General features: G+C 47.3%; 1 protein-coding gene across 4 annotated transcripts in view; it reads left to right on the top strand.

The window, feature by feature from the left end:
• The window catches only part of EPHB1 (EPH receptor B1), a 463546-nt gene that overhangs the window by 347391 nt on the left and 105504 nt on the right, over positions 1 to 10651 (top strand). For all 4 annotated transcript variants that reach the window (XM_019512860.1, XM_019512884.1, XM_019512876.1 and 1 more), the window contains 4 exons: positions 871 to 1052; positions 3983 to 4145; positions 9151 to 9259; positions 10312 to 10376. In XM_019512860.1, the coding sequence (XP_019368405.1) occupies positions 871 to 1052; positions 3983 to 4145; positions 9151 to 9259; positions 10312 to 10376 (519 nt within the window). The remainder of the gene's footprint in view (positions 1 to 870; positions 1053 to 3982; positions 4146 to 9150; positions 9260 to 10311; positions 10377 to 10651) is intronic.

Genomic DNA, 10651 nt, shown 5'->3' with positions numbered 1-10651 from the left:
GACAGGGCAGTTTTTTTCCCATGTGGGCGGGCAGGATGGTGTGTGTGTGTGTGTGTGTGTGTGTGTGTTGGGGGGGCGCTAAGCCGCTGCACAGAAGTATACAAGTGGACATGGACCTTTTGGTCCAGCTGCAGGCCCGCCCACAAATTGTGCCCCCCAGACTCAGGAGGCACCAGTCACCCCCAATTTGTTCAGCAAGAGCAACCTTTGGTCCTCCAATTCCAGAATCAGCTTGATGCCCTGACCCTCCCATAGGAGAGTGCAGCTTGTTCTGCCTGAACGTGATCTGCTGCTTTTTATAATTTGTCATTAGTCTCAGCCTCCCAACTTTATCTCTTTTGCTACCTTCAGCTAAGGTGAAGGGAGAGGTGCTGAGCCAGGGGGAAGGGAGCTGGACTGTTTGTGAATTTTATTTTCTGGCCCCACAAACCAGAGATCAAGTTCAGTTTCAGGGGCTGCTTCATTGACTTGTAGCACTGCAGGAAAAAAAATGCTCTTTCAGGATCTTTGTAATTCCTTTCATTTTTTAGAAATGCATAATTTACTGTTGGGGTGTTTCTCAGCAAGACCCTGCCTGCACTTCTTTATCTCCCCTCCTTCTGTCTCCTCCACGTTCATCTTGCTGTTTGTTGTCCTCAGATTGTCTTGTGGCCCCTTTAAATGTTTGCTGATAGCGCAGCCAGTTGCAATATTCTCTGAATATCTCACTTTTCTCCCACCGTTTCCTCCCTTTTCCCTGTCCTGTTCTGCTCCTTCCTAGGAAAATTCCCTGACATTTTATTTTCATTCTCTTCGGAGCATGCTATTTTCTTTCCCCTTTGGGTTGATTTTCACTTCTCTCGCACTTCCTGTTCTCTCCTTTCTTCACAGCTCCCTCCACTGTGCCCATCATGCACCAGGTAAGTGCCACCATGAGGAGCATCACGCTGTCGTGGCCTCAGCCGGAGCAGCCCAACGGCATCATCCTGGACTATGAGATCCGTTACTATGAGAAGGTGAGCCGGATCTGCACCCCCGAGATTAGCAGCACTGTGGGCTCAAGACCAGCCACCGTAAGCTTGAATGACAGCATGGGAAAGAAGGGGACGGGGCGGGAACATGCAAGGCTCTGACCCACCTCTGCTTTTTTTTCTTGTTCAGCATGGGCAGGATCCAGGGGCATTGAAGTCAGTGGAAAGGCTTTCAATGTGTATGCTGACGTGCAGCCCTGGGGAGTACATTGGGTGTTGGGTGGGGAATAGTGAAATAGGTAGGATGACACACAAATGATTTTTGATGAAATTTAGGTGAATGATGGATTTAGGAGACAAATGAATGCCAGGTCCCCCCGCATGCTTGAACATGGTCATGAATGCTAATACGAACAGGCTACAGGCATTTAAGACAAAAATGCATGTTCTTGGCCTCGGCTTACCCTAGGCTGAGCAGTCCCATGCTGCAACAGGACCCCAGACTCCAGTCTACACAAAGCTATAGAGAGCTGCATAGAGTGGCAGTTGTAATAAAGAGTTGCTTAAGGATTTGCATGGCCTGTGCTTTTATGCGCACTTGATACAGTCTGGCATCTGTTGCAGGTTTGTTCTGCTTAGGTTTCCTCCAACACAAAGTCTTGTCCCTGGGTTGTGTCCTGCCAAGCCCTTGCTGTCCCAGCCTGTGCTGTACTGCTGTGCTGGAGGGTGCTGCACATCTCAAGCACTCTGGACCCACAGGCCACTATCAAACCTCAACATTTCTCAGACAACTGTGCGTCCTTATCCTGACAGACAGCCTGAACCTAATTTCTCCCCAGGTGACAGGCTAGCACTCACAGCATCAGCAAATGCCTTAGCAATTGGTGGTGTTGCAGTGTTTCATGCCCTCTACTGTTATCAGGGTCCTGTTGTGCAAGGCACTGCACTTCCACATGGTCAGAGGCAATGACTTTGCAACCTCCATGGAAAGGGCAGATGGGATGGGAGACTACAAGGTGACTGCTCACTTGGGGGCTTGTTTTCCTTAATCACTTCTGCAGAAAGGCTCTTCTGATCTCTCAGAGCCGGAGGCAGTCATGGCACTTTGCCCACGGGCTGTCACTTCAGGAACATGCCACTGTCCCTTGGAAAGAAATATAGTACGGCTGAGCTTTACAAAGGTGCCCAGCCTCTGCTGATTTTAATTGATTTCTTCATTTGGTTGTGATTCATTAATGATATAAAATAGCCCCGCAAGCAGCGTCGCCTGTTCACAGCGAATCTCTCAGGCGTGTTCTAGGTGATATTTTCACAGATCTTCATTGTAACGACCTTTTTTAGCCATGCAGTAGCAGCCACAGCAGCACTTAGGCACTCGGTAAATGCTTTGAACCCAGCAAAGTGCTTGCCATGAATGTCTGATTGGATAGGTTATCGCCTTTCCTTATGAGCCTGGTTTCCTGAGTTGTGCATTAGTGTAAATGGCTCCAGAGCAAGGAATTCTACCTCAGGGCTGGACCATTAGACCTCAGACACATTTTTTCACCCCGACATTGAATGTTCTTTTATTGCATTTCCTCCTATTGTTCTTATTCCCCAGTGGGGCCGGCCTCCACAGTTCCACCTACATCTGGCTGTTTGCACCATGCAAACCATACTGATGTACAGTGGTCAAAAATCCCTTCCAGGGTTGTTTGACCTATCTATGTGACAGATAGATAAAGCTGAGAAGTGCATGCCCCATGCAAAAAACTGCCAGTCTCTGTAGTGGACTCAGCCAGAGATCCCCATTCCTCCTTTGATCTGGGTGATCTCCCCAGCTTTCCTTTTTGCCCCTTCCAACTGCATATCTTTTGAGGAGATTCCTCTGGACATCTTGCCACTCAACACCCCCTTGGATAGCTCAGCTTCCAGAGCTGGATGTTGCAGGCCACTGTCTTTCCCTCTCCCTTCCAGTAGCAAGGTAAGGGAGGCAGGAACTCAGCTCATTGATGGCACTAGATGGAAATGCTGTTTGGCCTGGGGCAGTGCATTAAAGCCCAGTGGAGAAGCAGCCTGAGGTTCCACCTGCTAGAAGCAAACCAGTGACACAGTGGAGTCATGGCAATGTGGAGGAGGGGCAGACAGAGGCTTGTAGGGGTTGAAGGGAGCTCAGCAAGGCTGCATTGGACACCTGCAGTGACATTGCACTTAGAGACAAAGGGTGGGGGGCTAGCTCCATGGAGAGCTTCTCCATAGAAAAAATAAGGGTTGGATGAAGCCTGAGGTCAAATCTGACCAAACCATATCTCCCATTCCCAAGTTGCATCATCCTGTAAGAGTCAGGTGGCCTTTCCACTGTGGTTGCTGTTTCAATCCTCTTGAATTTGTCAACAGCATTAGAGGTGGTGAAGCGTGTGCATTCCTTGTGTCATCTCAACATTACCCCTACTTAGCAGCTGAGAACACTGGGACCCCACCCCCAGCCACCCTGGGTATCCATCCCCCAGTCCCAGTGCCTGTGGATAAAAATGAGGAAAGCCAATAGAGAGGGCATTTAGTACCAGCATTGAGACGCAATGAGCAGTAAAGGGCAGAGTGTAAGCAGAGGTGGGTGTCATCTTATCATATAGATCTGCCACCACTAGCTGAGACAGCTTGTGCATGCACTGTCCTTCCTGAAGCAGCTCTGACCCTTTGGCCATGTCACTTAGGCCTGCAATGAGTTTTGCCACAGCACTGTTTATATTGACTAAGTGCCTGCTGCATTTAGGATGGTGCAATCCAATGCATGTTCCTTCAGGGCTCTCCCTTGCTTCTGAGAGATCAGGGACAGAGCTCTCTAGCTCCAGGAATCTCATTCCTTCAATGCATCAGTCTTACGCTGTGGAAATGCATCCCTGACTGCTGTCCTGTGCAACCCCTGGGTCACCACTGTTGCATTCATAGGCTACCTGCTTGGGAAGCTCACTATGGAGACTTGCTGTCTTGCCTCCCCCATCCCCTTTGATTGACACCATCATGTTGGTTTTTTTTTTAAATCTTCCCCAAAGGACCACAACGAGTACAACTCATCCATGGCCCGGAGTCAAACCAATACGGCCAGGATCGATGGGCTGAGGCCTGGGATGGTGTACGTGGTCCAGGTGCGAGCCCGGACTGTGGCTGGCTATGGGAAATACAGTGGGAAAATGTGCTTCCAGACGCTGACGGATGGTAAGTGAGTAGCAATAACACCTCAGGAGCAAGACAGAGAGATAGGGGGGAAAAGAGAAAGAAAAAAAAATGAGAGAATGCGCAGTTGTATTTAGAGCTAAAGCTCTGAGCTGTAATTGGATTAAATGAACTTGTCTCTCCAAACCACATCTCCCAGCGGGGCAGCGAGGCAAGAGCCAGGTGATTTACAGGGATGTTTGATTAATCGCCAGCTGGAGGAGTAATCTGTTTTAAATCTCTTATCTCTGTTTTCTCCCCCACCATTTAGCTACATTTTTGCCTCTCCCACAACCCTGCCTGGCTTTGCTCCTTGGCCTGTCAGTGAGGGAGGAGGGGGTGGGTCCAAAAAGGGGCATTAACCCTTTCCTGGCCTCACATCTCCTGGTTCCAGGAGAGACACTAAGAGGCAGTTCTGGGTGAATGGGGAAGTTTGTCAAGCTGAAGTGCTGATGCTGCGGTTGGGGCACGCACGGAGAAGTTCTGTGATGGTTTGCCTGCCATTGGGTTTACATATCCATAGAAATGGGAGGGCCGACAGCAAGAAGTCTGACGGCAGTGCAGAGAAGGAAGAAATCAGGCCTGAGTGCATTGGTGGGGTTGGGGGGGGGAGAGGAGATTGGGACAAGGAGTAGAAAGGGAGAGAGAAGCTGGGAAGTGATGCTGAAGGAGGGGAGGGTTGAGACTTAGGTGGAGACAGAGGCAGCCGGGTCTGTAACCACTACTGAACCCAGCAATACAGGTTGCGCTCTCGGGAAGGGAGATTCTGGAACAGCCTTCCAATAGGGCACAAAGCCTCACAGGCTTTAAGGTGGAGGGTGTTTTTTTATGAAAAGGATTTCTGACATGACTGCCTGAGATAGCTGGGGACAAGTGTCAGTAACCCAGGGGGAACCTGTGTTCCTAGCTATTAGGTCAGCTTGTCTTGTGTGTCTCCTGGCCATTGCAGCATTGCTGTCTCCACCCTCCTGTCTGCGTGCAGACTGGCTTTAACCACTCCTTCAGTGGAGCTTCCATTATTTCCTTTGAAGGTCTTTGTTTCACTGTCTAAGTCTCATCCATCCCACTTCTTCTGCTGGTCTCCCTTTGTCTGGTTCACTTTGCTTTTGGCACTGACACCCTCCAGATCCATAGAGATAGTGCTGACTCCCCCACCCCCTGCTCCTTAGCTCTCATTTCACCAAGCTTTCCGCATTCGGCTCTTTGAATCTCATATAAATCAATCCTTCCAGCCCTTTAATCAGTTTTATTGCACTTCTCTGAATAACATCAATAAAAGATGCAGAGACCAGAATAGAAAAGAGAGTTTTAAAAGGAGCTAGCCTTTCCATATCTGCTCCCTCCTACTCTGTATAATGATCCGTTAGTTATAGATTTGGTAGGCCATGATTAGAAATGAACAAACTGCTTCAGATCAACAAAAGAAGTGACAAGAAACTTTCCTCAGGCCCTGGAGCCTTTTTAAATCTATTCCAAAGCTCTTCAGGGCATATGGGTCTGAAATCCACTATTGAATGCAGCTGTTTGACTTCCTAGCTCTAATGCAGTACATTGTACAGAAAGGCCTAATTCATAAAGTTCCCTCCTTAGTCTCCTTACTCCCCAAAGTTTCCCAATGGCTATGTATGTTTGGGTCTATTCTTTTTGTTCCAGCCCATCACAGTTTTTCAGCATCAATTCCCGCCCCCCGCCCCCACTCCAAATTATAATATACTTAATTGTGAAGAGAACAGCCTTTGCAAATTACTTCTCTTTGTCAAATGGGGCTCCCCTTGTTCCTAAGCAGAAGGGCTGGAATTGATGAAGAAAGCCTCCTCTTGTGCTATTTCTGTCCTGCCCAAAAATGGTAGGTGCCAGAAATCACACCAGGCAGCCTCTCTTGCACTTTTCCCAGCCCAGTCAGACCTCTGAGCAAGTAATAAAGTTAGGTCTCAGTCCTGCAAAATACTGAGGACCCTTCTTCCAATCCAGTAAAGTATTTCAGCACGGGTTGCCCCACTGAAATCAATGGAGCTACACTGATTTTCATCAGCTCAAGACCTGACTTGCGGTGTCTGTTATCACCCCAATCTATAGACTTGCAGGCCTACACACCATGGCTGCTGCTTACCTATATTGTTCCAGTGAAACCATGCAATCAGTAGTCTGACATGTATATATGTGAAGCTTTCACCTATAAACACTTATAGTTAGTTGTTTTTCTCTCCTTTGGCTCTGTCTGGAGTTTTCAAAGGAGCCTAAAGGACTGAGTACCTCACTGAAATCTATTGGCAACTGGGTATGTACATTTTCCAGTCACTTTTGAATATCCCCACCCATTGCTTTTAATGTATATTGGGGAAGTGGGTAGAGAATCCCGTCCGGGTCCTATTGTCTCAGGTGCTATAAAGAAATGTATTGAAAGAGACAGGTTTAGCTCCAAAAAACAGAAGCCACTGTAAAAACTAGCCCTGCCATTGTTGCTTGGGAAAGACAAAGCCAACAAATTATGTGTGACCCTTGTGTCAAAACTGTTAATTCTTTATTTGGATTGCTATAGCAAGTCAAAGCTTCGAACAGCTTTGGTGCTGCATTAAAGTAGACACAAATGCCTGGTAGGAGCTGTCATAGCATCATAGACAATGAGGGTGGAAGGGACCTCAGGGGGTCACATCTAGTCCAGCCCCTGCTCAGAGCAGGACCAGCCCCAACTAGATCATCCCAGCCAAGGCTTTGTCCAGCTGGGTCTAAAAACCTCCAAGGATGGAGAATCCATCACCTCTCTGGGTACCTGTCCCTGCCACGAAGAGTGGTTATGAGAGGCAAAGTGAAATCCACTCACACGTGAATGAGTTGATTGGTCTGAGTCAGACAGTGGGGCTGTGGGAGAACTGGGAGTTAAACCTAAATCTCAGGCAAGTGTGTCAGCCACAGAATCGCCCCCCCTTCTCCAACAGGCTTTTCATTCTTCCTGCTCTAACTGAAGTTGCCAGCCTTCTGCTACCTCCTTTGGTGTATACTTGTGTCGGGCAAACATCTAACAGAATATGGAAAAAGTAGAATACACAGAATAACTGAAAGGAAAGAAACGAGAGAAAAAAGAATGGTTTGAATATTCAGGATTAGAGAAGCCAGGAGAAGATTGTGCCTCAGCTAAGCGATTAGTTGAAATGTAATCAGAATGGATATTTTAGATTATTAAATAATAATTGATTGTTAGATGCGAATTTCTCCCGATTGAAGTAGCAGACAAGAGATAATTCTGCTTACTAGTAATTAGCTGCAGAAAAGAAAACTAAAGATAAAAGGGTGCTAACCACTTCCTTTTGAATGGATTTAATTTTAACCCCTTGGAGACTGCTGTTGTCAAGACCTGCTGGGGAGTCTCTCTTGGAAAAAAGAGACTGCTGGTGATAGTTGTGTAGCATCCAGAGGCCCCCACCAAGACTGGGGCTGTATTCTGTGCTGGGCCCTGCATGAATATAAAGACACAGTCCTTGCTGCAGTGAGCAGACAAAGGATGAGAGGGGAAGCAGAGGCCCAGGGATTGGAAGTGGCTTGCTGAGGGTACCAGAAACTTAGAACCCAAGTGTCCTGCACCATTATGCAGTTCTCCATTGGCAGCAGAGTCCAGACCAGGACCCAGGAGTCCAGATCCAGGGCTCCATTCACTATACCAGTTAGTCTTACACTTAGGCCTATTTGCATCTTAAGTGTAAAGAAGTTTTACATGAAGTGTAAATGCAGGGGAAAGAGGCCTTAATGTAAATGAGAATCAGATGCTCACACTGAGCTCCTTCACAAGGCTCTGGACTGTGACATGTTCTTTCCATATCCCCCCTCCTAGTTTTAATTCTTCCCCTCCTGCAAAGTCAGTGAGTGCATTTTGATCCCAGATATTTTTTTTCCCTGCGGATCCATTCAAATGCTCTGAGCCCCTCAGTGGACAGCACATTTTTAGGAGCATCCTTGAGTGTGGCCAGGGAAATTAGCTTCTTCATTGCAGCTGAATATATCATCTACTTCTGTGTTCCATGGATTTCAATAGCTGTTTCCAGGAGAACTCTTCTTTTAAGCTCTTGAGTCTGCTTGATAGATACTTGGTAGATTACTCCCTAAAAGGACATTTTCTGCTCGTTCCTAGCATGCTGATGTCCTCAGGATGATCTGGAGGAAGGACAGGGAACAGGCATCTAAACCCTCTGAGCTTCATGATTTCGGATCATAGTTGTTGGGTAAAAGAAGGATGATGGTGAGATGCCAAAAGAGCTTAAAAGGAGTTAGCCCCCCCAACCTAATTGCAGCTAGACACTTCCTCTTGCCATAGTGTCTCACTCCCAGACTTCTTCCAGCTCCTCTGAAGCCCATTGTCAACTCCCTCTTGGCAGCAAGTGCAGAGGAAGGGACAACAGTTGTCCTCATCCCATCTCCCCTTCTCCAGGGACCTCAGGATCAAGTATCAGGAAGCCAGGCATCATGAGATGCCAGAGGGCTGTCCTGTATCCTGGCAGCATATAGCATGGCAGAGCAGCTATCACAGCAGCTCACAGAACTCACCGGCAAGGAAGGAGCAGCCTTCAGCTTTTGGCAAGATTAAAAAATATGCAGTTTCTCTATACCTATGGAACTTGTTTCACCTCTTTTTAAACCCGAAGCACATGTGATTCAGGCCTGGCAATCCATGTAGGAACCAGGTAAGCCCAATGCTGTATCCTCTTCACCTATGGTTTGCAAACACAGGCATTGTTCCCAGCCCACAAGTGTTTCTCGTCAAATTGCATCAATCTTTCACCTTTAACTAAAGATTTCCCTGCACAGTTAGGAGTCTTCAACCATTTTTTTGTCTCGATCAGAAGAAAGGAAGGGTAGCGGCTCTGACTTCCTCCGTAGCTAGTCCTGTTGAAGCCAGCTTGTACACTAAGGGACTTCTGAGGAAGAGAGTGACAGAATAGTCCCCAAGAAATCCACTCTTAGTTCATCAGGGCTGATATAGGCAGAGGGGAACTTATACAGCCTTTTCCCCTTACAGATGACTACAAGTCCGAGCTGAGAGAGCAATTGCCTCTCATTGCGGGGTCTGCAGCAGCTGGTGTGGTCTTCGTTGTCTCCCTGGTGGCTATTTCAATTGTCTGCAGCAGGTAGGCATGATTTTTACACTCTGGGTTTTGTTTCTTTTTGAGGGGGGTGGGGAGGGAGAGGATTCTCACTGCGGTAGTGTTTCCATGGAGGGGCCATTGGCTCTTGCGGCCCCTCTGACCAACAAACAGAAGCAGTGGGGTAAGGCTGTTCAGAGAACGAATTATTCACTGCTCTGCTTGGTCTAATGTGAAGTCCCATGCAGACATGATAGGAGCTATGCCAAGGTTCAGAGATGATAGGGAATGCAATGAAAGAATCCCTTACAAGGCACATTGTTGGGGAGAAATGAGGAATCCTTGTGATACTAAAGGGTAAGAACACGTGAGGCTGCAGCCTTCCATTAAGCACTGTCTACAGCTGAGTGAGCTGTAGACACCTAGCAAACAGCAGCTTACAAATGACCATGAAGCTTGCACTCAAGATTCCCAAGGCAGAACTGCTGCAGTCAGAGATGAGACCATGCATTTCTCAGCATGTGATAAATATTTCAGTGAGTTTTTATGAAAACACAATGAGAAGTGAGACATGAAACAAGAAGGGGAAGCGTGTTGCATTCAAGTGAACACAAACCATAGAGACAGCATCAGATTTATAGGAGTCTAATCAGGGAATTCACTTGAACAATGGGATTTCAACATGGACAGAGTGCTATTGCTTCCTGTCTCTTTCTTCCTCCCTTAGAAGAGGAGAAAGCCAAAATGTGGGTGCCGATTCCAAGGCTCCAGTCTATTCTGTGTCCTATCATCCTTTTCGTTAGGGACACTGACCATTTTGTGTCTCCTACTTTCAGATAGATGTGGGTAGATAGCAACGGGGGGCGGGGGATGTGTCCATGCATGTGTGTATCTCTATATATGCAGATGTATGATCACAACACTGAGGTGTGTGCACATGTTGGCGTGGGTATGTAATGATCATTTTTCCACAAAACTGCAGGTAAACCCATTGACTCAGACTCTTTGTGGATGGTCTGACTGGTCTAGATTATAATGCACCACTTATTCATTACTCAAGCAAGGCTTTTTCCTTCCCCCCCCCACTCTTTCCCCAGGAAGCGTGCTTACAGCAAAGAGGCAGTGTACAGTGATAAATTACAGCACTACAGCACTGGCCGAGGTGAGTGGAGAGAAAAATGCACAGTCGGGAGGGGTGAAGGAAGGAAGTTGTAACATATTCATGGGTGTGTATATTCTACGTGCCAATAATATTTATAGAGGGCTGGAAATATCCCTGTGGCTTTAAAAAAAACACAGAGAACGATAAGCTTTCTGCTGTACTCTCACTCAAGTGAAGAGGATGCTTAGGACAACAGCAAAAAAATCCATGCTTATAAGCTCAGAACAGAGCAGCAGTTTTGTGGGTTTCAAGGAGGAGGAAGTTGTTTGCCTCTG

This window comes from Gavialis gangeticus, unplaced genomic scaffold, assembly GCF_001723915.1.
Source record: "Gavialis gangeticus isolate Ggan-Ray unplaced genomic scaffold, GavGan_comp1, whole genome shotgun sequence".
Classification (NCBI taxonomy): Eukaryota; Metazoa; Chordata; order Crocodylia; family Gavialidae; genus Gavialis; species Gavialis gangeticus.
Note: the sequence above shows the minus strand (reverse complement) of the source record. Positions and strands in the feature narration are given on the sequence as shown.